The sequence below is a fragment of the Perca fluviatilis genome, chromosome 22, assembly GCF_010015445.1.
Source record: "Perca fluviatilis chromosome 22, GENO_Pfluv_1.0, whole genome shotgun sequence".
NCBI classification, from domain to species: domain Eukaryota; kingdom Metazoa; phylum Chordata; class Actinopteri; order Perciformes; family Percidae; genus Perca; species Perca fluviatilis.
In genome coordinates, this window is record NC_053133.1 from 22643702 (window position 1) to 22671659 (window position 27958).

Genomic DNA, 27958 nt, shown 5'->3' on the forward strand with positions numbered 1-27958 from the left:
CAACATGTGCATAGTGCCATCTCTGCCTGCTGGCCAATAAAGTTCCAAAGTTAAGATTCAAACCATCTTTATTGTCTAACATATAACCAGAAACGTGTCTTTAATGTGGAGCATAAGTGAAAAACACACACTGTGAACATTCTTGATTATAAAAGTTAATATGGCTAAGCAAAATGTGCAAAGTGCTAGCATGCAGTGTGCGTCACTGCTAGTTTATAAAGTTAATGGAAGACTTTATAGCGGCCCCCTAATGGGAGGAGATGGAATGATTGATAAAGAGGGTGGGAAAGGTACTTGTTTTTCCTATGTTTACACCTGAATTCATTGATTTTTTTTTTTTATATCGTGGCTACTTGGGAGCAGCACAACAAGATGTGAACACAACATTGACAAATCATCATAAAGTTTATATGGCAAATGTGCGGGCGACAGTGTTGGGCAAGTTACTTCCAAAAGGCAATGCATTATAGATTACTAGTTACTGTCATTTGAGAGTAATTAGTTATATTACAATATTACTGTCTCTGAATTGTAATGCTTTAAACTACTTTTGCAATACTTTTGAGTTACTTTCACTAAAAAATAACACAGGAAGTTTGACTTGGCAGGTACGCTTGTGAATTTCACCACCGGATCAATAAAGTCTCCTCTTTATCCACTTTAATACATCATAGATTGTTCATAATATTTTGTATAATTAATATGAATATGCAAAGTAACTAAAGCTATAAAAAATAGATAAGTAAAACGTACAATTAGGCAAGTAGGAGAAAATGAAAATACTCAATTAAAAGTACCTTACAGTTGTATTGATTTACGGCACAGTTACTTTCCACGGCTGATAGAATGCGATGGTATTTACGTGTAGCAAGCCTAAACATTAATTCCCGACATGTTTATATCTGTCAGACATACCGTCGCCTGTTGGGACACAGATGTTGTCCGTACCGTCTCTGGTTCTGGCTCTGACCACGGGAACAGTAACGGGACAGCTCGCTTCAACGCAACGTAATAACTCCTGAAAATAATATCCATCTTGCAAATGTATCTGTCTCTGCAGTCATCTCAACCATCAAATACAGCAACAGGAAATACTACTCACGGCTTTTTTTTTCCTGTGAAGAAATGTTTCGCGGGAAAAAAACAAAGCCACTAAATGTTGCGTTAAAATGCGTTGTAACTCGCGTTACTGAAATTGTAACGGGTATATTACCAACGAAATTTAATTAGTATTGTGTTATATTACTGCGTTACAGCAAAAATGGAATACATTACTGTAATTGCGTTACTTTTGTAACGCAATTACAGTACGCGATGAGATCAAAACTCTGAGTTGAAAGATGCTGAAGTGCTCTGTAGGGCTGAGGGGAACTGCAGAGTGATAATTCTCTGTGGATTCATCACTGAAAACGATACCTTTTACATACTGTACATGTAGTCATTTGATCCACAAGAGCAGCTTTGAGGTTACGTGTGCAGTTGCCAATGTCAATCTTTATATAGATGCCAAAATCCTTTGAAGGATGCAGCACATGAAGGTGGTTCCAGCCTTAGGTAGAACAAAAGTAAAGGTGCTTTTAAATGCACTGTGTCAAACAAAGTCAGATATTTCAGGAAATTAAACAGTCAGTGGTATTTAGGGACAAGTTCCATTGTACTGAGCTTACAGTAAAGGTTGTGACATTACAGTTAAACACACTGACAACTGGCAAGCAGGGTATCAGGGTAAATAAATCCAACATCCATGTAGCACCATCCGATTCACAAAAATCCCCAAAACATTCTGACTTTACGAGCTGACCAAGATCACCTGAATGGTCCATTGCATAGACCAGTTGACCAGCGCACAACTTATTATGGGATACTCAGAGCTGCAAAGGATATACAGGTGGTGTCCTCTAAATTTGGTGGAAAGACAGCTGCATTTTTGGCCACATTTGGAACATGTGTGACAGGCCTTCTTGGCCCATTTTGACAAATTCAGTCTAGAAATCATCGGAAACTTTAGAGATTCTAGCCCCTGAATAAGGCCTCGGATAATCTATATATTTAAGAGGCAGCATTTTCCGTAAATCATAGGTATGGTATAAGTTTGAGTTTTTGAAAGCAGCACACACACTATTTTGTCCCTTAGAGTGTAAATTTATACCACTGATATTTCCCAGTAAACACATTCAAATTAAACACTATTGTTTGAATCACAAGACACAATGGTCGTTTGCAACTCTTCCAAGACAAGTCGTTTTCTGCCTCCATCATCACACAGTCGCACTTGTCTGAGCATTAATGAGCTTCAGTCTGTTGGTTTGCAGGGCAGACAGAATGTAAGTGATAACATCCTGCAGCACAATGCTATTAATTACCTGTTATCTCATCAGCGGAGTAATTAACACAGTCGCTAGATTGATATAGCCTCGAGTTTCCCACCATTAGTCATGAAATGGTTTGACTTCCATCAGGAGTGTTATGTTAGCATGAAACTGAGCAGCTGCTGGTTTCCCTGAAGGTTCAGATGTCCTCTGTAGAAGAGGTGGAAGTTGAAGTGAGAGATGTCCATCAGCTAAAATAAGCTAACGCAGTCTGCAAGCCAATGCATGTGTCGTCATATTCAGACATCTAATATACATAAATCAGCCCACCTGCTGGTCTGTTCCCAAATCCCTTATGCACTTAATTAAATGTCCTGTACTTTTCCATAGTGATCACATGCAGGCCCATATTTACACTCACAAACACATCTGTCCAGCCACATGCTAAGCTATTTGTTAGGCTAAAAAGTCAATGTAAATGGGTAAATACATGGCATCTTATTTTTTGCAAGGCATGTGTCTGCACAAAGATGTTTTGTACATTTTTTTGTGGAAAATTAAATAAATCCCCCAGTGAATGAGTTTTTTTTCCCTGATACCTGTAGGCAGCTAATCTTCAACATGTGGCTGACACACATTGACACAATCAAAGTTTGGACTCTCAGCTCCAGAAGGCCTAACCTTTGTATCACATTAGAGAGAGAGAGATAGTGTGTGCATGTGAGAGTGAGAGATATCGAGAGAAAAAGGAACAAACTGTAAGACTGTCCAAGTACATTTTGTCCCTATAGTATGAGTCAACGTACTATAACACATAGTGATAGCATCTTTCTTTAGACCTTTCCTTCCTGGCCAAAGCTTACATTTTTCAAACTCCATATTACCAGTTTGTAACACAAGACTACAAGTGTACAGCCATACTAGTGGCTTTGTGAGGCTGTACTTAAATTAAATGCTAACATCAGCATGCTAACGAGCTCATAATGATTGTGGGCTCTTCTCATTTCTCTATTTTGTGCCTCCTCGTCTCCTCTCTCCTCCTGCCTGTGACCCGGAAACCGATCCCAGTGCACCATCTTAAAGGATGTCTCAATTCCTAAAATGCATCTCGAGGAGAGAGGAGGCTTGCCAGAGGAGCTATGAGCGAGGATGCACAGGTGCATTATTATGAATCCCACTGCTTCTCTTGGTAAGACACGCCCTGCGTAACATTCAAGCGCTTAGATTGGCCAGGCATCCAGGCTCGCGCATGGTTCAATTTGTTCAGGCCCGTCCCCTGACCAATGGGTTTTCCTGACCCTAAGCACTTGAGGTCAATGCCTCACCTCAACCATCTGCCTAAGCACTTAGCTTCGATGCAGGGTGTTGTCTTGCCAAGAACAGCAGTGGGATTCATAATAACTTTGCACAGGTGTGGTGTGTGCGGAAGTCTATTTTGGCACCCGTGACGTATAAAAGAGGAGGGACTCACAGCTGAAATATATAATCTACGGCAGCTGTGCCACACATCATATTTAATTGATGTCACTTTAAAATGACGGCTCTGAAGCAAGGATGTCTCATTTTATTAAATGCCTGTTGCCTCGCCTCCGCTCTCCTCGTGTGTCTTCCTTGCCTCCTCCACTCACATCTGAGGTGGGAGGGACTAAGACGCGAGGAAAGGAATCAAGGATGTACAAACTGAAAGTGTTAGCATGCTGAGGTAATATGTTTACCATGTTCAGTGTCTTAGTTTAGCATGTTAGCCTGTACATGTTAGCTAAATAGCACTACAAAAACAACACAAAGTACAGCTGAGCCTGATAGGAATGTATCAATTAGTTTTGCAGGTGAAAAAATGGTAGATTGCCCCTTTATTACCACTTGAGAACACAATAATTTGACATTTTGGAGTTGTTTCCTTTAATGTGTTATGTATACATTCTCCTACCTAAACAGCACAATAGTTTTCTTGGTAAAAAAGTGCAAAATAATGCATTCATTATTCTGTTGGTGCAGTTTCAGTTGCATGGCAACCACCAGCCCAAAGTTTGTATAATCCTTCAAATATTCTCGATGTGGATAAATGTGGATCGCAGCCATCACTGGCAGATTTCTACCTTTCTTCAGAGAACGGGGCCAGGTCTTCTCTCTGTGCCGTGGCCTAGATTAACTTCTATACAGGGACTCCATCTGCACCAAAGTGACACCAAACCACATGGGCCCCTAGCTCGCGTCTCCTCAGGAGAAACTAATTGTGACAGATCCTGTGTTACCTTTAAAGAGATGCAGGGTCTGCTGGTGAAACTTTTAGCTGGGTAGTTAATTTGTCTGTGTTTATACTAAATACCATATTGCTGTGACACAGTGTGTAGTAAAAGATTGAAAAATGCTAAAGTACTGTCAGTTCATGTAAAAGTAAAAAATCAACATGCAGCAGCCGTAGCTACAGTATTGGATTTCCTGCTCTACATCGTCCCATCATTTAGACTTCTCAGTGTGAATATGTTTTTGGAGAATCATTCACAAACTGATACCATGATATACCGACTCCAGGCCCACAGATTCCCTAATCCTTGAGATACTGAGCAAACCCTTTTCTTTAATAGCCTGAGATTGATTTCAGTATGGCATTAAGGCTGTAACATTTAAAAATTCCAGCCCCAAGAGCCACCCGCCCTATCACGTTCACTGTGGGTGCTGATGATCTATTATTCACTATAATGAAAGAGTTGACCTTCAGTTATCTTGAAACCCCTGCAGGCCTGTAAAGGAGAGCGTCAAAGTCAAAGTTTGGTCCCAAGGTTTGCCGTCTTATCAGAAATTGAAAAGACTTCTTTTGTCCTCTCATCCTCTTGTCAAAGTCTTTGGTTTCATTATAATAAAAAGGTGCTATTGCCAATAGGTGCACTCTGTGGTGTGTGACAGGTGAAAAAGCACCATGCTAATGTGTGTCTCGACCCGCAGGTTGATTTAAGCTGCGATAGCATGACTTCTGCCTCCCCCAGGTTTCCCACCTGCGACAATAACGTGTCGGTACAAATACCAAAATGTCCTCAGGTTTCCTCTTGTGCGTGTTGAAAATAATAATGTAACAGCTTATTCACAATAAGGAAATTCCCTGTAGGAAGGCTGTCACTTAGGGTCAGCTACATACATACATACATACATACGTTCATGGAGCTGGAAGGGATTCAGTGTTTTTGCACACTTCCCCAGGTTTTTCTTAGTTTAAAGATAGTTGGTCTATTTTTTTGATTTTTTCAAAATATGATAGTATGATGTATTTTCTTTCTCTCTGGCTCTCGTAGATCTTCGTTTTTGAGAACAACATCTACTATCGCTCCAGGGTGGACAACCGCTCCATTCGTCTGGTGTCTACTGGCAAGGAGGGCGTCATCTTCAATGGGCTCAGTGATTGGCTATATGAAGGTAAGGCAGACAAAAATGTTGCCATGAAAGGAAAAGTTTGACTTTTGTTGAATTACACTTATAGAGTTAGATGAGAAGATTGATACCACTTTCAGACATGAGAGTAGTATCAATCTTCTCTTCCAACTCTCAGCAAGAAAGCAATTTTGGTTGTGACATAATTTACAGGATAGGAAAGAAGACAAAACTGTATTTTTCCTGACTTTTCGCTTTGGTGGAACTCACCAATCATTTATGTAACGTGATGAGGGGTCGCATGTCGACAAAGCTTCATTTAAAAGGGTCCTAAAAGGTAAAAAGGTTCAGAAGCCCACACCTAAGTCATGATGACCAATATTTCAAAAATGTAAAGTGAACCCTTTTTCCTCCCTCCCTGTCTCCCTGTCTTCTCACTCTATCCCATTACTTTAATTTGAACACTCTGCAGTTACCCACGTATTTGCGAGTAATGACATGAGACAGTGTGACTCCCCAGCGGCTGCATCCACATTAGTATCTTTGGCGTGTAGCATTTGATTTCTTGCAGGTAAATTAAAAGTGGAAACTGCCAATTTCCTTCTGCTTTACACAGCCCCGAAAATGAATGAATGTTCTACATCGGTTGATTTGCATTAATTCAGCGCTGGCGTATGTCGTACACACTCTGATACAGATGTCATGGTGCTCTCCAAGCGCCGCCGCCACCGATCAAAGCTCACCTGTGCGCCTCGCAGTTAAAAACGGGACGGCTGCTGTGTTATAGCGTTCAACTAATGAATTTATATCCGCTGCGCTGGGTGCACTCTCTGCTCCAGTGGAACTGTGTTTTAATAACAGAGCAAAAGGGAGATGGAGAGCGGCAAGCACATAGATATAAAGATAGAAATAGAGACTGCCTATGATATACAGCAAGCTGTTAATCCTCGAGTAACACCGTAAAACAATACATATCTATTTGATAATGTAAACAGCTGCCACCTAGGAGGCCTGTGAGGATTTATAAGCTGTGACACAGAGGTTATCTGTGGTCACCAGTGCACAAGGACAAGAGCTGTGTGGCTGTTTTCTCTCCAGGACTGGGCTGCTTTTTTAAATTTAATTTAGTCAACCCACGGCTCCTCTTATCTCTGCATTAGCCAGGCTCACTTTTGAACCCATGTCCATCCTTCAAGAGCAATATTCATTCTCGGCCAGTTAAACATTAATCAGAGCGTTATTTCACTGTCTGACCCCCTGACTCATATTTATGCGCTGCTGAAGGCCTGGTAATTTACCCTCATTATTTAGTGCAGGATAAATCTTTCACTGAGGGATGAAACACAGAATCATAATGTAGAGCTAAAAATGAATTGATGAGCAACAGAATTGTATTTTCTTTATTCCTGCACCTAACTTTCCAAGTGTTCATTACCTTGAGATATCACATAGTAGAATATTTGGTGCTTATCTTTACTCTATTTCTTATCCGGTTTTCATGAAATGTTATATTATTCAATTAAATTTAAGATATCGGAGATTATTTTAAGTTGAGAGTGCATATAGTATCTTAAAATAATTACACTTAAGGTAGTAATGTAGTTAAGGCAAAATCCAAAGATAACAGGCTTAACTTAAAGTAATTATTATTAATTATGGTTGCTTCGGTTTGCTTTGCTGTAGTATTTGGCTAATTAAGTATAGTTGTCTGTGGTCAGTTTATTGGGTACACCAAAGCTACGGTCTAATCAAACAGCACTGCCCTGAATCCTACCCACATGAAGATTGTAATATTCAGATTTGTTACAAGTGTTTTAGAGAGGTGTTGATTCAACTAACTGCAAGGTGATTTTGGAGGCTGTAGTCTGTGTGGCAGTTGAATTGTATGGGGTTATACAGTTACTAAATATAATATATAATATCTTTCTATTACACCCCATATGCACCACACAAAAAAAAACTTGATTAAAGCATAACTTTTCCCCTCAAAACATACTACTTCACTTTGATTTGATTGCTTAGGAGCTATGTAGATACTCTACATGGCCAAAAGTATGTGGACACGCCTGTTGTCTGGGGATGTTTTTCATGATTTGGACTTGGCCCTTTATTTCCAATTCAGGAACCAATCTTATTTTTAAAGATAATTTTTTGGCCATTTTTAGGCCTTTATTGACAGGACAGCTGAAGAAATGAAAGGGGAGAGAGAGGGGGGAATGACATGCAGCAAAGGGCCGCAGGTCGGAGTCAAACCCCGGGCCCGCTGCGTCGAGGAGTAAACCTCTATATGGGCACCTGCTCCACCAACTGAGCCATCCAGGCGCCCACCAATCTTATTTTTATTATTGGGCTTTTCCACTTTTAATTTTTGACAGGACATCTAGGTGAGAAAGGGGAGAGAGAGTGGCAAGACATGCACGATATTTGTCACAGGTCGGATTCAAACCCTGGAACTCTGCGTCGAGGCATAAACCTCTCAGTATATGTGCGCCTGCTCTACCACTGAGCCAACCCGGCCACGCAGGAACCAATCTTAATGCAACATCATTGAATAATATTTCCTGTTATTATGCTATTCCCTTGTGCACAAAGCCAGGTTCGTATAGAAATGTATTTTTTTTTATTTATTTTTTCGCCTGCACACAGCCCTGACCTCAACCCTGTTGTTATTACTGTACCTTACGGATGAAATGGAACCCCGACTGTAAGCCAGGCCTTATCAGTGGCCAACATCACTAATGCTCTTGTGGCTGAATGGGAGCAAATCCCTGCTGCCAGGTTCCTAAATCTTGTGTAGAACCTTCTTGAAATAGTGGAGGCTGTTATAGCAGCACATTAATGTCCCAGTGATTTTAGAACGAGATGTCATATATGGGTGTAATGGCTTACTCCACAGCGCTTTGGAGATAGGTCAGGCAATGCAAGGCTAAATGTTCAGCAACGTTTTGCCAAAATAAATTCCAAGTAGCTGATGATTTGATTTATTTTTATCTGTTTTTATTTGTTTATTTGTGCTAATGCACTAAAAGTCCTTTTCATTCCTATTCATGATAAATCCCCTTTGAAAGAAATGTCTATAAGCCTGTAAATAGATTTGGCATTGGCCCAGTGGTGATACCAGCATCTGCAGGGGAGCTTAGAAGCGGCGCCAGGTTGTGTAATGTTTACAGTCATCAGTGGGACTGCAAGGCAGAAGATTTTCCAATGCTAATGACTCAGACTCTGCTCTGGCCAAGGTCAAGCTGAGGCTCAGACTGCCGAAGAGGAGAAATGAGGTCTTAAGCTCTGGCTGTCGCTGCGTGGCAGATTTGATGCTGAGGGGTGAAAGGTTGGCAAATAATCTCCCAGGCTTTAATATCCTCTGGCTTCCATGGCTGTCTTAATGCATGAATGTGTATGTGTGTGTTTAGTGGGCATGCAGGAGAGACAGAAAGAGACGGGAGAAGAAAAAATAAATAATTAAAGAGACAGCCAAGAACCCTGTCGGCTGTGTGTAATAGTCCAAAACGCCTCAGGAGAGTCTCAAGTGTTCTGTCATCTGTCGGCTGTCTGATTGTTGAGGCCGTACTGATACTGACACATCCTGCAGTGTGACGCCGCCCAAGGAAACAGCTGTTTATTGGGCTCTGGTGCGCCAAGATAAAAACCCGGCGTTGCTTTGATTTGAGTCATGTTTGCCCCATAGATGTTTGGCTAGATGACTGTTTGCATCGAGAGGCTTGTTCGTAGGGTTGTGTCTGTTTATCGCTCTGTTTGTGGCTGAGCCTGTGGGGCGTAGAGTAACCACATAATCAACACTCGTGTGCTAGAAAGAGAAAGATTATTAAAGGAAGTAGAACTGTTGTTTGGTGTAAGAACAAGCTGAAACTGATGTGACACACAGTTGAAAATAGTTTTGTAGAACTTCTTTAGTGCATTTAGGCTGCATTGCTTGGATTTGGTATCTATTTATTTGATACTGTCATTGTAGGATACTGATTTGGAGTTGATTAACACATTATAAATGACATATTTGGGGTTTGTGTTTTGAATTATTTGTAGAAATCATGGAGCTGAATACTTGCATTATGGAAAAAGACGTCTTTTATTCCCAATGTATAAAAAATGATGGGATAGGAAGTGATGTGATGTCAGGTTTTGGAAGGAAGTGAGGTTTCTTTGTATCGACTTGTAACATGGGTGCAAAGTGTCACCTGTAAAACTCAAATTCACTCAATAACGTCACAATCCAGAAAACTGTTTTTGACAAGTGATCATTGTTAAAGGTCCCATGGCATGAAAACTTCAGATACTTGACTTCAGATACAGTATTAGGGGACCACTAAGGCCTATATAAAAGAGACTTCAGATACAGTATTAGGGGACCACTAAGGTCTATATAAAAGAGACTTCAGATACAGTATTAGGGGACCACTAAGGTCTATATAAAAGAGACTTCAGATACAGTATTAGGGGACCACTAAGGTCTATATAAAAGAGACTTCAGATACAGTATTAGGGGACCACTAAGGTCTATATAAAAGAGACTTCAGATACAGTATTAGGGGACCACTAAGGCCTATATAAAAGCATCCAAAGAGCACCATGTCATGGGATCTTTAAAGTGCAGTGTAGAAGGGCTACTCCAACAGTTAAGTATTGCACTTCCATGAAGTTGGAGTTGGATGGTGGAGGGGACTATTTTCTTTTGAAAAAAATAATGCAGTTAACTTCATGTGTAAAACTGATGGACTGCCCCTTTAAGATAAAACATGCTTAGAGTCTATTTGAGTCTATGAACAAATAGTTTACTTTCAGGAAAATGTTTTAGTGGTACCATTCCTGGTATACACAGGGGCTGCATCCTCCAAACATTTTTCTTTCCTCTTCTTGTTTGCTTATTATAGACCTACAAAAGAAACAACTCACAGTAAAAGTATTTTCTTCCTGCATCGTCTACCAAGGTTGTCTTTGGATGGAGCCACAAAGTGCTGATGAGGCTCTGAAGATGTTCAGCAAAATCTCGCCTCACTCTGCCATGAGCTATTCTATTCTTGCTCAATTATCACTTGCACTGCCACCTCAGTCAGCGCAGTAACTGTACAGTATTTATAGTTACAGCTGATTTACTGACTGATGTGTTTTGGGGTTAGGGTCGAAAACTAGAATGTCATGTCAGCTAACCAACCTGCTTGTCAGTGATCCTTTTTTTATCTCACAGATCCTAGGATTTTTTTATATATATATAAAATCCTATATATGACAGTAAAACGATACAATAGTTCACAATCAGTTAGCCAGGATTTAGTTTTGTCTTGTGGGAGAGGTGATTGTTGGCTTGATACAATTGTTGCCTACAATTACTGGGGTGTACTACAGAGTTTGAATATTCAGAACAAAAGAGGAAAGAAGTCAGCCTCCAAAAACATAGAATTAGTGGCCTAGAAATCTGCATCAGACCCTAAGAACTGAGATAAAATGCTGCATGTGACACTGCTGCCCTCTGTTGGAAACGTGTGGTCATTTAATACAGGAACCGTCTGCTTGATCATGGTGTCCACACAGATTGCTTCAATACTACCATATGGCTCGTATCCTCAGTAGGCATATATTTTTCTTAGATTTTTCCTAATAAAAGCAAGAAATGAACCATACGCCACTGACAACATTCCGATTTTCTTATCTTTTTCTCATTAGTTCAGTTTGCCTTTATCTGCACTCATTACTTCCTATTGGCCGCTTGACTCGTGGTATCTCATGCATTAATAATGTCCTTTACTCAGTGAATAATTGAGTCCGCACAGCAGGATGAAGAACATGTAGAGGGGAGATGAGCCTCAGACAGCTCACCTTGTTAATCATCGCAATGAGGTGGTTGGCAAAAGAGACAGAATCAACTTACTTAGAGGAAGAAAACGAGAGTTGGCTCATCAAAAGTAGTTCACTTACACTCTTTTACTTTCTCTCTCTTTTCTTTCCTCTCTTTACTCTCTTTTGTTACCATGCACATATCCCGATGTTTCAAGAAACTTATCTACTTTCTCCTTGACTAGCCAAGGTGACTAGGCGTCCCCAGCCGAGCGAATCCGACAGCCCGGCGGATCCACTCCACATGGAAAGCTTTTTAAGCCGCCACTGGCGAAGTCAGCGGGCAGCTGCAGAACTAGCCATGTGGGAAATCATTTTTACTTTCATCATTTGCAAATGCAGCATAATGCTGTGCTGTGCTGCTCTGTTCATCATCGGTCAGTGTGATCCAATCATTCCCCACTGAGCTGTGCCAGCAGGGTGCAGGTGGACACACCAGGCAGGCCGGGAGAGCAAAGACTAACTGGACTAAATGCTACCATTACGCCATTTTCCTCTCATGTCACTGGCATAGAGATGTGTGGTGTCATAATGAGTGTAGCCGTGTCCGGCAGTGAAAAGATACTACAGGCACAAATACTTTTGCAGATTTGCATCAGTGAAGAAATGTACGTATGTGTCTGTGCTGAGAGTGTTTGTCAAATAATGCTGCATATCAAGTAATTCCACCAAGCCTGCACAGTTAATGAAAATGCTAATTGGTAGTTGATGTCTGTTAATTCCCCGAAGCCAGCACCCAGTCCCACAGATAAACAGCATTAATTAAATTTTAATTGCAAAAGTTGCTATAAATGAAGCTAGTGGCAAGCTGTAACAATAAGTCGAACTGTTCAATGCCGTCTGCGTCGTCGCCGCAGACTTAATAATGAAGTAGAGTTGTCGCGGCCACGCTTTATGTTGTCAAAAAGTTCCCTCAGTGAACTTTTATTTGCATAATTTCTTAATAACTCACTGTGTGTTGACAGAGGAGTTTGTGTGTGTGTGTGTGTGTGTGTGTGTGTGTGTGTGTGTGTGTGTGTGTGCGTGTGTGTGTGTGTTGTAGAAGAAGAGACGGAGGACCTCGACTGTTTTCATCCTCTGTTGAACAGGAGTGTGTGTGATTGCAACGTGATTTTAAATACGGTACACACACCTGCACACAGAAGGTGTCAAGGGAAACCTCTAGATTGCAAATCTGAAATGAGTTGATGTTAGTTTCTTGCTGAGAAAATGGTCCACACACACACACACACACACACACACACACACACACACACACACACACACACACACACACACAGAGTTAACGACAACCCAAAAGCTAAAGCTATCTGTTGTACACTCTGTAGTTGTACCTGGTGAGAAATTGGTTCATTTCTAGGAAATCTGGCTCAGTTCTATTTTGGTCGATAGGCTGCACTGAGATTAAAAGCTGTTTTGATTTATGACCTCAACATTTGGTACTCTGTGTGTGTTTTTGTGTATGTAGGTTTAAAAGAGAGATACATAGTGAGCGAGAGAGTCCTAAATATAGCAAATAGGTCAGGCAAGAGTTAGTATACTGTATTGCTGATGGGGCAAAAAGAGTAACTTTGTACTGACCTGATTTTTAGTCCTGATTATTGTCCTTTTTATGGGGGGATTTTATAACTATTGGTTTGTATTTGTTTTGTATTAAGTGGTTTGTGATTAACTTGCATTTTCTCCGGGTACTGCGGGTTTGGCACTTTGACTTTTACAAGTTGTAATGCTTGAACTGCATATTTCTGTTTTCTGTTGTGTAATCAAAGACAGCTCAACTTTACATCCATGAATCCTGTACGATGGCCAACATGAGTAATTTAATGAGCTTCCGTGAACAGAGAGAGCAATGCAATACAAAGAGGACTACTAATGATACAGCAATTATACATTTTTAAAATACTTTTTCCTCCCACAACACCTGTTAATTATTAACCGTGACAAGCAGCAGCAGCAGAATGATTCTGTTGGCCTGCAGCCATATAATTAACTTAACTGTCTCTGCTGTGTGAGTTTTTTTTATTTTTTTATTTAATTCCCTGTCATTATGATTGATGGTCATTTTGTTCTTACTCTTCCAGAGGAGATTTTCCAGTCCCACATTGCCCATTGGTGGTCTCCAGATGGGGCCAGGTTAGCGTACGCCACTATCAATGACACCCTGGTGCCCAGGATGGAGCTTCCCATGTTCACGGGCACACCCTACCCAATGGGGAAAGAGTACCACTACCCTAAGGTGCACAATTAGATCGTCAACACTTTGGAATAGATATTTTCTTTAGATTTTAGATGTCATATCATTATAACTGTCTCCTCTTTCCTCGTCCCCTTCAGGCCGGCGAGGAGAACCCAGTTATCACTCTGTATATTGTGAACCTTAACGGCCCTCTTCACACCATCGAGATGAGGAGACCTGATGATCCCAGGATGGGGTGAGGCATGCAAACTGTCAACCAATCAGTCTTTCCACTCATTCAAATCATGCCCATTTTACACCTTCTGCATTTGCTCCATAAATTGACACATTTAATTCATACACAAATGTTGTCTCATGTGTGTAATCTCTCTCCATGTCTTCATTTTCTGATTATATATCTTTAATTTCCATTGTGTCATTATGTTCTGTCCTGTTGTCATGTATATCCTGCAGATATTCTGTACATTTCTCCAGTGATACATTTTTACTTAATGTGGCCCCGTGTTTAGTTCCATTAAGTTTAATGCCCCCATTTGCTCTGTTCATATTTATACCCAATGTGTTATTCCTCCTTCGCTCTGGCTCATTATATGCTGCTTTAATGTTTCAATTTTTCTGAGATCATTAATGTTTCATCGCTACTTAAAATTCTATCATCATATGCAATTAGTAAATGGAAACGTTTTGGCACATTTTGTCTTATTTTCCAACATTTTTGTCCCAGTGATTGGTCATTTACCCTCTGACGATGCTGATTCACAGATCTTGCAATGTAAATTAAGTTAATCGTATTTAATAATTTCTCCGTGTTTGCCAGTGAGTACTATGTCACCATGGTGAAATGGGCCACAACCACCAAACTGGCCATCAACTGGCTGAACAGAGCCCAGAACATCTCTATACTCACGCTGTGTGAGGCCACAACAGGTGTCTGCACAAAGGTGTGTGTGTGTGTGGGGTGTCTGTCTGTCTGTCTGTCTGTTTGCCTGTGTGTGTGTGTGTGTGTGTGTGTGTGTGTGTATATGTGTGTGTGTGTGTACACTGTATGTACTGTATGTATCAAAGTTTTCATACACTAACTGAAACCTGTTTCTACAGAAACATGAGGATGAAAGTGAAGGATGGCTGCACAGACAGGTGAGAATATTGACACACATGTAACTTATATTTGGAGTTGTTAATGAAGGTGAACTTGCTTAGATTAAAGTCTTAATTTGTGAAACTGAATTTAGATTTAGTCTATATTCTATATAGCTCGATGTGGCACAGCAATTAGATTCAACTTAAATGTTACGTGGCAATGTTGCAGGCTTTTTTATGTTGTCTCTAGTAAATTGTAATGGGGGGACTTATTTAGTTTTCTATGATTTCTTTGTGGTGCTTTATTTTTATGTTTTGTTAAGTAAAATATATGAATGCTCTTCTCTGTGTCTTCAGAATGAGAAGCCTCTGTTTTCCAAAGATGGGCTGAAGCTGTTCTTTACCCGCGCTATTCCTCAAGGAGGCAGGGGCAAGTTCTTCCACATCTCCATGTCCATCTCCCAGGTAAGAGAATATTTATGTGTAGAGTATTGTTCAGAGTCATTCATCACATGTTTATTATTCAGTTTTTTTCGTTAAAATAATCATGACAGTGACTTAAATATTATTCAAAAGTATGTTTTATAAGCTTAAGAATAATGACCTTACATTTTTTTTTAATAATCAATTTTGCATCTAAACCTCATACTACACAAACTTATTCTACCTCTCTAGCCTGTGTTGTTTTATACACATTTTAGTTGATAAAATCAGCACTTTTATTGTCTTATAACTCATAGAATAAAGACGTCACATTATTTTACTTTTCTGTTTGTCTCCAAAGCCCAACACCAGTACAGACACACTGCAGTCCATCACGTCCGGAGACTGGGATGTCACCCAAGTCCTGGCCTATAATGAGGACAGCCAATTGATGTGAGCATGCACAAACCACCATCAGTAGCCCAAACAAACCAGCATCACCTTGCACACTCACAGCAAGAAAAACAACAGTAAAGCATACTTCTTTAGCTGTTGTAATGCAGGCACACCTTGTTTAAGCATATATATATAAGCAAACAAAAGTGAAATGGATGGAAACGCTTGCTTCATTCTGTTAGAGATTTGGCCTGCAATAGCATCAAAAAAGAAACCGGTTTCTACCCTCTATAAGGTTAGCTAAACACAATGAAACTGTCAGTTGTCTTAATGAAGAAACATGAGGTGACACGTGAGGAAATAGGAAATGTGGGTAGGACAAAATACCAATTGGACTTTTGCTGAGAGACAATGGGTTGAATGTTTCAGCACCATGGACAGAGACAGAGAGACCCCCACATTCATATACAGGGGTTTTCTGGGTCTTTCATGGTTCAGCACCATGGATAGAGCACACTGAAGCAGATTGTTTCTTGTCCAACAGGCAAATGAATCTGTTTATTGTCAAGATGATACTGATCTGTTTATAGCACTGATGCTACATTTTGAGACTGCAATTAAACGTATTGTCTGTTGTGTTGAGCCTCCTGTTCTTCTACCAGCTTGCACAGAGACACACAATAAACCTTTCTAAATTTGCTCGGTGTAAAAAAAAAACGCCCTGTGTCTCTGGGCACCCATGAGGATTGTGACTCATCCCCATCATGCCCAGATAATTTCACACCCACACTCAGGGCCACAAGGCAACTGTGATCGAACTAACATGATCTCACATCTACACACCTGCTTTTACAAACACAGACACACACATAGACACACACACACACATATACACACAGTTACTCATTATTCCCAGTAGTCAAGTGACTAAATAAACTCTCTCACCCAAAAATGTCTTTCCCAAAGGGGTAGGATTTGGCCTATTTCTGTTTTAAAAGGATTCATCTACCTTCTCCCCCCATTATTCATTTATAAAACATCTATTTCAGTGAGTAGGTGGGGCCCTGCTTGTGTGTTCCAGGTACTTTTTTTTTCCTTTGCCCAAGCTGAGTAGTGAAAACATTTTACAGCTAAACTTAAATCTGCTGCCATGACATTCTCTTCCCCACTCCCACTATATTAATGCAGATACTTCTTGAGCACTGAGGATGGTCCAAAGCGAAGACATTTGTACAGGTAACGGCTGTTCTCTGTATTATGTTTTCTGAATTTGCAGTTGTTTTAGAAGTGGATTCCATTTTGCTCATTTGGATAAAAACAAAAGTGAGATGTCCTCTTCTTTGTTTCCATAGTGCGGACACCTTTGGTTCATTCAACCGTCGCTGTCTGTCGTGTGCCTTGTCCGACAGCTGTGACTACATCAGCGGCTCCTTCAGCCACAACATGAGCTACTTCCTGCTCAACTGCCAAGGTAGCCAACACTGAATCTCTGACTCATGCCCCCCCTCCGTTTGAACTATCTACAATCCACATTATGGATACACATAGGGCTCTATTTTAACAACGTTGTGACGAAAGTGTCTAACCAAGAGTCCACTTGTCCAGTATGGTTTCTTCAAGAAGGAAAGTAATATTAGCCAACCAGTTTGAAGTGGTTTTTTTTGCAGCACTGGCTTTGACAGTTTTTAAACTAGAGGCTGCAGATGTAATGCTGCAGTTCACATATCTGCCCTCCTTCCTTCAAATGGTGGCAGTGATCTTATCAGTTGAAGGGAAATACTTTTACAGTCTAGCAACAGGTGAAGATGTTAGCTACAGATTCAATTACTCCTTAATATTTAGCTTAATACAGACAGGCTTTCCCTTTCTATTGTTGCATTAGATTTATATTTTTTGATTTCTATCAAATGTGTTTACTTCAGTTTTGGAAGAAATCACATAATTTACCGATACTGATAAAAGTAGCAATACTAGACTATAAAATAGTCCATTTTACTCCAAGTTAAAGTCTTGCATTCAATATTTTTTCTAATAATAATATAAAAGTACAAAAGTATTAGCAACAAGTAGTGTTAGCGCCATGTTATTATATTTCTGGATTATAATTGTTGATGCATTAACTAATTAACTAATTCATTATTTTTTATGTTTTAAATGGTTCACTGACAGTTGGGTATTTGAATACATATAACAATGTATCCTATTTTATAAGATGATCATATGTTTTGTATGTCAAATCGTATTTTTGAAAAATAAATAGTAACTTTAGCTGGTAAATGTAATGGATTAAAATGTACATTCTCATCTGAGTATAAGGTAATATAAAATAGAAATACTCAACTAAAGTACATGTATGTTACAGTTGTACTTTGATACAGTAGTTTAGTAAATTTGGTTACTGCTACTATTCAGATTTATTCTATGGTTTCTGCATAGAGTATTCTGTCTGTACTCACTGGTGGAATCATTTAACGATAGCATGTGTCTTTGTGCGGAAACAAAAGACCTGATCATTATGTGTCTAATGTCAATTATTTTTCTCGAAAAAATAAGAACTTACATCTTGGTGTGCCTCTCCTTACAACTTTGATCGGTAACACTTTACTTGAAGGTATCTACATAAGAGTGACATGAAACAGTCTAACCCTAACCCTAATCCTCTAACCCTAATCATAACTTGTCATGACAAAAACCGAATGACACTTAATGAAAGAAGCGTTATGTCATAAACGTTTATGACTTGTTTATAATGTTTATGACACGTTCATTACAGTGTCATGTCACTCTTATGTAGATACCTTCAAGTAAAGTGTAACCCTTTGATCTCTACATGTTGAACCAGAAATGACAATAACGAAAGAATGGGCAAAGCACGTTTCAGATTAGAAAACTGTCAAAATGTCGTAGCACTGTCTTCGCATTGCTGCAAAAACAAAGCCCAAAAGATTAAATAGATCCATGTTTCTGGGATTTCAGTCTGACTTGAGGCCTAGTAGCTTCAATATTTAATCACTGATCCAATACTTTTATGTCAATCACCTCTGAACCTTGCTAAGTTATCATTTACTGAAGTCAGATCAAACCCATAATATCCCAGAAATCACTGTTAGTTAATTGTCCTGCACCTCATACATTTGTAATCCCCCTCTCTCCTTGCAGCCTGACCAGAAGTATTTATGTGATGAGGCTATGATCAGTTACCACGACAAGAGAGATTGGGAGGAAAAACAATGTTCCTGCACTGTGTTCCCAATTTGCTAAGTGCATCAATCACTTAATTTGCTGTCCCGTTACCCCCCTGATTTCCGGGGTTTTTAGGGCTTTAGCTTGCGGGAATTTGCCTCTGTTGTTGGCCTAGATATGGAAAAGCTATTTCAGCCACTGGATTACATAAATCGAATAAGCAAAGAATCGTCTCTTTTTCTGACAGAGAAAAGATCTGGAGGAGACTCATTGTGTTGATAATGAACACAGACTTTGCTCTTGCCACAAACAAAAACTAAATTATAGCTTTGTACCTGTATGTAACAACTTTAGTGTCTAAAACAAATTACCCAAGAAGTTAAGATAATCCTGACCATGTCCCTGATTGTTTCACTAATGTCTTTGAAATGATGATAAGACTTTCTGATTTTCTCTTCAGGACGGGACATCCCATTTGTAGCCGTTTACAGGACGCAGAGAGACGGAGAAAGTGAGACGCAAGCCAGGGAGAGTGAGTATTTCCACCAACTAAATTACATATTTGCATTAACAAGACTCTGGATTATGTTAAAGACATTATGAGTGACCTTGTGCGCCGTAGCATAATTGCTACATTGAAAACAACCTTGTCGAAAGGGGACAGAAATGTTTCCGTTGCAGCGCAGAATGACCACCTGTGCACTGAGTAACTGTTTGTCTACAAGCCAAGTCCAGCATGATGGCAGTAATCACATTACTCCTCACAATGGATGTCCTCATTAAATTATGACCTGCACAACGTCAATATTAGCATACAGTAATTAGATTACTACGGTGTGCGTGGGTGTGTGCCAGTCTGTGTCATCTTTTACCAAAATGATGTCGCTGCCCTGACTATGTTAAAAGAAGTCTTTATGTTATTACCATAGATTATTTCATGCATTTAGCTGTTCAGCAGTGTTTTTTTTTATAAGGGCAAAAATGTTTCCCAAATGTTCACCTTCCAAACTGGGGAGTTTGCTGTTTTTTTAAATGGCTTTTCTACACTGAGGGGTGTACAATTCTATCCACAAGGTTCCTATTAAAGTGGCATCTTAGCAATGCAATCAGGATGCCATTATTATGGACAATGCTAAGAGACTGCAACTACGGTAGCAGCTCTGCGGGTCTGTCCTAGAGCTAAAGGCTAACATCAGCATGCTAACATGCTCACAATGCCAGTGTTTACATGTTCACCTGCTATGAGCATGTTAGCATTATCATTTTGTGCATTTTAGCATGCTGACATTTGCATTAAAGACAAAGTACAGCTGCAGCTAATGGGAATGGTATTAGATTTGAAAGTGAACTGAAGAACGGGACACATTTTGACCTGATGATGGTGCTCAAGGAAAAGTAAGGGATCGTAAAAGTTATTAGAACTCAACACATGAATGTGTCAACCAAAAATGTCATGGCATCCATCCAATAGTTATTTAGATGTTTCAGTCTACACAACATAACATTGCTTGTGACTAAGACATAGTAATACATAGTGAGCGATGATAGAGTCAAAGGAATATCAGAATGAGTCTATGCATGCATACAGAAACACACTGATTGTTGTGTATGGCGCCAGTCAGTAACCCAGACAGAGCTTCCCCTCTCAGAAGGGTTAAGTGAAGTCTTCCTCCATCAGCCTGTCAGGTTTTATCAGAGTTTGCCAGTACAGGCAGCTGCTTGTGGATTTCCCTCCTGGATGCTGCTTTAACACTCAACAATCCTCACACACAATGTTCACTACATCCCATTGGACTCCAGCAGTCATGGCAACTGAGGGTGATAAAGTTAGTGTTGCACAAACCAGCTTTAGCTGTTGAATAAGTTCAGCTGGTTATCTATTCAGGACAGCCTCTTGAGGCACGAGGGTTGCCTAAAGCGAATCCAGGTCACAGTTTCAGCTGCAGTCATGTCTGCTTTTGTATTTTGTTGGAGTTCATGCTGAAGGTTTTGGAAGAGGAGAGGCTCTGATATTGTGTGGAACCGCTTTCTTGTATGAATTTGAATGCACAGCTCCATACATGGTTATAACTATCAAAAATGTATTTATTTTATTGAACTATTAAAAACCAAGACTATAACAAGTAGTTTTGGATGTACTGTTACATGTCTTGTTGCCAAGTATCATAACTACGACTTGGATTTACTGTATATGTTTGAAAGGTAGGCTCTGGCCATAATACTGCTAAAAAATAATGAAGTAAATTTTGTTAACTGCAGTCTCATTGGTTATTCGTGTGATGTCTACAGGTATTGCAGAAGTATATAAACTGGAGAGCAACGAGAACCTGAGGCTGACTCTGGACTCCATGCAGATGCCCACAGTGGAGTACAAGGAGATCAACATGGATGATTACAGTATGTATCAGGTTTCAGAGCCACAGTCACATTAATGGACAAGTAAAGTCTGATAAATGATCTGATAGTTGGCAGATAAAAAACTAAATAAATCACAAAACCTTAAGCCGCCTACACATGATACGCGATTTGCTCTCTGCGCACCGCTAGGTAGGGAGTGGAGCAAAGCGCAGAGAGGAAAGCGCACCGCGGGTAAACGTCATCAAGGGTGGCAAGGAAGCGATTTTCCGTTGCTACGTAACGACATGCTGTTATCTCATTGGTTGCACTTTCAAAAGGTCAGTGGCAACTAGGTCAAAGTTGAAATAATTTGAACTTTGAGCGCAGCGCAAAGCGGCAAATTCGAGTTAGTAGTAGTAGCAGTAGTAGTAGTTGGGGCGGCACCGCTTTCCCCATGGTTTTGCCCCCCATCATGTGTAGGCGGCTTTAGGAGGGTTTCAACCCTCAGGCTCAATGCTGTAAAGTAGAGAAAACTGTGATGTTTTAATTACATTATAATTTAGCAACACATCAATTTGGCTTCCTTTTCTAGCAGCTGGGGATGAGAATTGTCACTCCTCCATACTTTTATCACATCACACTTCATCATTTACAAGCACCAAATAAAAAAAAAAAGTAATTTGAGATGTGTTTATGAAAAATTAAGGATCAAACATAACATCCCAATTTCCATAATCCTCCATGATTTACTGTATTGTGTTTTGGATAACAGCTGTTTATATCTGCATTACAGCCTTGTCGATGCAGATCCTCAAACCTGCCGGCTTCCAGGACAGTGGACACTATCCACTGCTCCTGCTCGTGTATGTATGAGCACATGTTTCCACGCACTTGTCTACAGTACATTTGGTGCACACACAGAAAAAAGTATGTGTCTGTAAGCAGTGGTGACCCAACGTGGCTGTCCCCATCAATGGAGACTTTCTGGACAGAGTTTTAATCAGGCATATTGATCTAAAGACACACTGCTTTATCATCCACCTCAGCTTGATAATAATTACACTGGGAATGAGGAAACTTACCCTTCTGTCCACCTTGTTCTTTCATCAGCGTGTCTTTCACTCTGCAGCTCAAATCTGAGATTTTCAGAATGTGGCCTTTTGTGCTCTGCCTGCCTCTCAGTTGTCACTCAGTTTAATCACCTACAGATTCTGAATAATCAGACAGTAAGCAGAGGGTATCTGCAATAATAATAATAATAATATGTATTTTAAATATATCAAGTTTCAATGTTTGGAAGAAGTTATGTCTACTGCATGCTTTCTTTCATCCTTGTATCGCTACTCTGTACTGCTGATGATGCAGTATTTTCCCTGCATAGTACAGCCCACTGCCAGCTCACAGATACCCAGAATAAGTAGTACACACTAGAACTGCAAAGAGTTATTGATTATTTGATTAGTTGTCAACTGTTAAATGAATCGCCGATTAATCAGGGTTGAGTCATTTTGTTTATGAAAAGAAAGTAAAGATTCTTTGATCCAGCTTCTTAAATGTGAATATTCTCTAGTTTCTTCACTCCTCTGACAGTAAACTGAATACCTTTTGAGTTGTGGACAAATCAAGACATTTGAAGACATCTTCCTGGGCTTTGGAAAACCCTGATCAACATGTTTCCTTTTTTTGGACATTTTATAGACCCAAAAACTAATCGATTAATCGAGGAAATATTCAAAAGATTAATTGACAATGAAAAAAATCGTCACTTGCAGCCCTAGTACACACCCAAAAACATAAATTATGATTTAAAAGCAATGTTCATGCAAATGAGGAGATAATGCTTTGTACCAGCACGGACCCAAAGAGAAACAAGCTCATGTATATCCAACTTGTTCATTTTTATTTAGATGTATTTACCAGTCCTGATTTCACTGATCTGGTTGTCTTTGTGTGCAGCGATGGGACACCTGGTGGCCAGATGGTGGCGGAGCAGTTTCACATGGACTGGGCCACGGTGCTGGTGAGCAGCTTCGGTGCCATCGTGGTGCGCTGCGACGGACGAGGCAGCGGCTTCCAGGGCACCAACCTGCTGCACCGGATCCAGAAAAAACTGGGGGTGTACGAGGAACAGGATCAGAAGGAAGCACTCAAGTATGTGATATTTTCCCCTTGTCTTATCAAAGATTTAACAGACATTGGAGTAAACATGCAATAAATAGCTACTTGGGGGCTAGCATTCACTGTTGTCTGAAAATTAAACAAAACATCTGTTATAGAAGGTGCGTTCAAACACCACTGGCATTCTCTATCTCAAAACAAAATGGGGTTTCCAATCACTTTCCAATCAATCAGGATGAATTGGCCCATTTGGAAATCAATTAAAATCTGTTTAAAATAAGTGGTTTAAACCTTTAAATATCTATTCAACAAATCAGTCAATTTAGCATTTAGCATCAATTTAGCATTGCTAGTAGTAGTTATAGTAGTAGTAATAGTGTCATTTAAAGTTTATTGTAAACCCAGCTGCTAAAAGCATCTTGTATGTATTAGCCACAGTTGATATAGTAAGAGAGTGTATATAAAAGTTGAAATAGAAATGTTCTTCCTGACCAGAACCAATGTTTTTAATCTTTTGCAGTTTTATTTTGAAAGAACCCTACGTTGACAAAACCAGAGTTGGAGCTTTTGGAAAGGTAAGAATAGTGTGTACAGCCATAGTGTGTACAGCCATTCATCATATTGTATAAGATCACCATGTTTGTAGCGCTGTTGTCCTAGTAAAAACCAAATATCTCTAAAAAGTCAACTTTTAATGGTTTCAGAAAAACTGCCCTGTTTTGAGTTTTGTGACGATGCATTTTCCAGCTGATTCAAGAGGCTTTTTAAAGAGTTTTTTAGCTTAAAAAGAAGGAGAAATATCTCAACGCATAAAGGAACACTTCATCCTTCAGTTTATCAGAAACAGTCAAAATCAACATATTTGGAGTTACGTGCTTTTTACTGGACAGGAATGGGATGAAAAACTGTCATCTGAAGAGTAACTAAAGCTGTCAGACAAAAAAGAAAAAAAGTGGAGTAATATGTACAATATTTGCCTCTGAGGTCCAGTGGAATAAAGGTATAAAGTTGCATGAAATTAATGGGCAAGTACCTTAAATCTGTACTTAAGCACAGTAGTTGAGTAAGTGCACTTAGTTACATACCACCACTGGTGATAACATGCCCATTTGTTGTACCTCAGGTGTATGGCGGCTATGTGACCAGCCTGCTGGTCAGTGGCGAGGAATCCCCTGTAAAGTGTGGCGCTGTCCTCTCACCCATCACAGACTTTGAGTTATACGGTAAGCTGTCTGTTTGCAGATATTTGTTTTATTTGTATACAGGTCTGTGTATGTATATATAATGTAGATATATACTGTGTGTATATATATATATAGTCTATGCTGCATGTAGCAACAAATACAGTAACTGTGCACAATCATTTAGGCCCATGCAGTGCTATCAAAAAGTATTCAAAAGGAAAAAAGAGATTAGAAATGTACACCTTTACCCATGCAGCGTAGTTATTTTTTTGTGACTGTGTTATACATGTATGTGCGCTGTGTGTTAGCAAAAAAAAGAGCTTGTTCACTTTATCAGTGTGACGCTGCAGCTACACCTAGAGATAACTGCCAGATAAAGTTAACAACACCAGGCTCACCTCAGCTACCAAAGGAATGAAATGTGTGAGATTGTAGAATTGTGTGTATGCCGGAAAACGAGAGACGGTGCTCTTGTAGCTGCACCGAGTTAGGAAACTGCAAATTAAGGAAGAGCTGGGCGTCCCCGTGTGTGACTGATTTCCCATCAATTTGATTTCTCTCGCTTTTTGCCAGAGGGGGTGAGAGACATGCCATGACACTATATAAGTTTGGAATTGCAAACGAAGACAGTCCACAGCCGCTCGAAGACTAAAGAAGATGTAGATTTGTGAATATATTTCAATATCGAGAAGAAAAACCTGAAAAAGTGTACTTTTTGCTTCAAAATGACTTAGAGATGACTCATCAATCTGGTTATTAATATGAAGTTTTAATTAGATTTTGATGTCAAAGCAAAGCATTAATTGAAACCACCTTTCCCCTGTAGCTTCTGCATTTTCAGAGCGATATCTTGGGCTGCCTAAACCTGATCCAAGGGCGTACACAGTAAGATTTAACTGCAATTGTTAAGAGTTCAAATTCCAGTTGTGATAATTATTGTAGTATCTCATTTGATCTAATGTGTTACTGTGTGTCTCATTACTCCTCAGATGGCGAATTTAGCACACAGAGCATCTCAGTTCATGGATAAGAAGTTTCTTATTATTCATCCAACAGCTGATGGTAGGACAAGGATGTTGTGTGTACATCTATTTTTTTTTTTTTTATGTAAGCTAACAGAAGCAAAAAAGATCTCTGACATTTTGGCATATATATTGTTATTGTTTTCCCAGAAAAGGTCCATTTCCAACATACAGCAAAATTCATCGCTCAGCTCATCAATGAAAAGGCCAACTATACCTTACAGGTATGTGGTTTTACTTCCTCCCCTTTGTAATTACAACCGCTGCTGATCCAATTTCCCTGCCTGGTTCAGTTATTCTCCAACCTCTGGGAGTTTTGTGATCCCAGTGGGATCCCACAGCAGGCAGAGGATTAGCCCTCACAATGCCTTCATTCCATATAATGAGATTATGAGACCTTCTTTGGCATCCTGTATTAACACCAGGACTAATCCAATTAGGATACATTGTACTGCAGCTGAGTGTTCATCGGAGCTTATTACTGACCGATAGACGGGTTACTGTACGCGCATGCATTAACCTGGTTTCTCATAGCTCTAATTGGCTTTAGGTCAACCCATGTCAACTTGATAACTCAGTCAGAATATCACTGGTACGCTTATACTCCACAAATGTATTATGAGTCTGATGTAGGGCTAATTAATTAGTCAATCCAAGAAAGTTAATGGTAAAAAGGTTTTTATTTTCCATCATTACATCCCTTTTTGGTTTTGAAGACTTCACCTTGCAATAGTATTTTCAAACATTGAATAACTTTTAAGGATGAGTAAACTGAAAAATCAAAGGATTCATAATTTTTTATTACAATTGTAATCAATTGTAATAAAATTGCAATCGTAGACTAATTTTAAGATGTCATCAGAGATTAAATGGGTTATTGACAGTGATGGAAAATAATCATCACAATCATCAACAGTACAAGGCTGCTTGAACACATGACTACAGGGTATATGCAGGAATCCCTAAAGATATATTGAATAACTTTTTTATGGAAAGTTTTCCATTTTCAACAACAGTCAAACTGATGTTTTGATGACTTTGTTCAACATACTATAATATTGTTTTGATGACTTTTTGTGATCAACTACACTGTTGTTTTTATGACTATTAATGACATACTGTACTATAGTTTTTTAATGTATTTTTTCGACATACTATACTATGACTTATTTCGACATGCTATTTTATTACTTTGACATTTTTCAACGTACTATTCTATGACTTTTTATTGGTTTTTCCTACATACTATTACTTTTTTGACTTTTCATGACATATTATGCTATGACTTTTTTTCAACATACTATATTATGACTTTTTTTGACATGGTAAACTATGAAGTTCTTTTTTACTTTTTTTCGGGCATACTATACTATGACGTTTTTTTAATTTTTTTCGACATACTGTACTATAATTTTTTAATGTATTTTTTCGACATACTATACTATGACTTATTTCGACATGCTATTTTATTACTTTGACATTTTTCAACGTACTATTCTATGACTTTTTATTGGTTTTTCCTACATACTATTACTTTTTTGACTTTTCATGACATATTATGCTATGACTTTTTTTCAACATACTATATTATGACTTTTTTTGACATGGTAAACTATGAAGTTCTTTTTTACTTTTTTTCGGGCATACTATACTATGACGTTTTTTTACTTTTTTTCGACATAGTATACTATGACATTTTTATGACTTTTTTTCGACATAGTATACTATGACATTTTTATTACTTTTTTTCAACATGTTTTAATGACGTAATATATTTGACTTTTTTATGACTTTTTACAACATACTATACTGTGACTTTATTTACTTTTTTCAACATACTATACTATGACCTTTCTTTTACTTTTTATGTTAAACTACACAATGATGTTTTTAGGACTTGTAATGACTTACTGTACTATGAGTTATTTGTGACTTTTTTCTAATAATACAATTACTTTTTATGACATATTTACTAGACTTTTTTCGACATACTATACGATGACTTTTTTTGACATACTATATTTTGACATTTTTTCGACATACTATGTATGCTATGATTTTTTTATGATATACTATTCTATGACTTTTCGACATACTATACTATGAAGTTTTTTTTTTAAACTTTTTTCTGACATACTGTGCTATGACTTTTTATGACATTTTTCGACATACTATACGATGACTTTTTTTCAACATACTATAAAAGTGCTTTTTTCGATATACTATGCTGTAACTTTTTTTCGACATACTATGCCGGTACTTTTTTCAACATACTATACTATGACTTTTTATGATATACTATCCTATGTAGTTAATATACTATGACGTTTTAATAACTTTTTTTCGACATACTATACTATGAATTTTTTCAACATAATGTACTAAGACTTTTTATTACTTTTTCGACAGGCTAAACTATAACTTTTTTTGACATACTATATTATGACTTTTTTCGACATGCTATACTATGACTTTTTAATGACTTTTTTTTTCGAC

General features: G+C 38.9%; 1 protein-coding gene across 5 annotated transcripts in view; it reads left to right on the forward strand.

Moving 5' to 3' along the window:
- dpp6a (dipeptidyl-peptidase 6a) overlaps positions 1–27958 on the forward strand; it is a 255328-nt gene that overhangs the window by 217443 nt on the left and 9927 nt on the right. For all 5 annotated transcript variants that reach the window (XM_039789863.1, XM_039789861.1, XM_039789866.1 and 2 more), the window contains 18 exons: positions 5600–5720; positions 13604–13758; positions 13857–13954; positions 14537–14660; positions 14818–14856; positions 15157–15264; positions 15584–15675; positions 16807–16854; positions 16971–17089; positions 19262–19333; positions 21091–21198; positions 21932–22001; positions 23095–23289; positions 23777–23831; positions 24380–24479; positions 25267–25325; positions 25430–25502; positions 25613–25686. In XM_039789863.1, the coding sequence (XP_039645797.1) occupies positions 5600–5720; positions 13604–13758; positions 13857–13954; positions 14537–14660; positions 14818–14856; positions 15157–15264; positions 15584–15675; positions 16807–16854; positions 16971–17089; positions 19262–19333; positions 21091–21198; positions 21932–22001; positions 23095–23289; positions 23777–23831; positions 24380–24479; positions 25267–25325; positions 25430–25502; positions 25613–25686 (1710 nt within the window). The remainder of the gene's footprint in view (positions 1–5599; positions 5721–13603; positions 13759–13856; positions 13955–14536; positions 14661–14817; positions 14857–15156; positions 15265–15583; positions 15676–16806; positions 16855–16970; positions 17090–19261; positions 19334–21090; positions 21199–21931; positions 22002–23094; positions 23290–23776; positions 23832–24379; positions 24480–25266; positions 25326–25429; positions 25503–25612; positions 25687–27958) is intronic.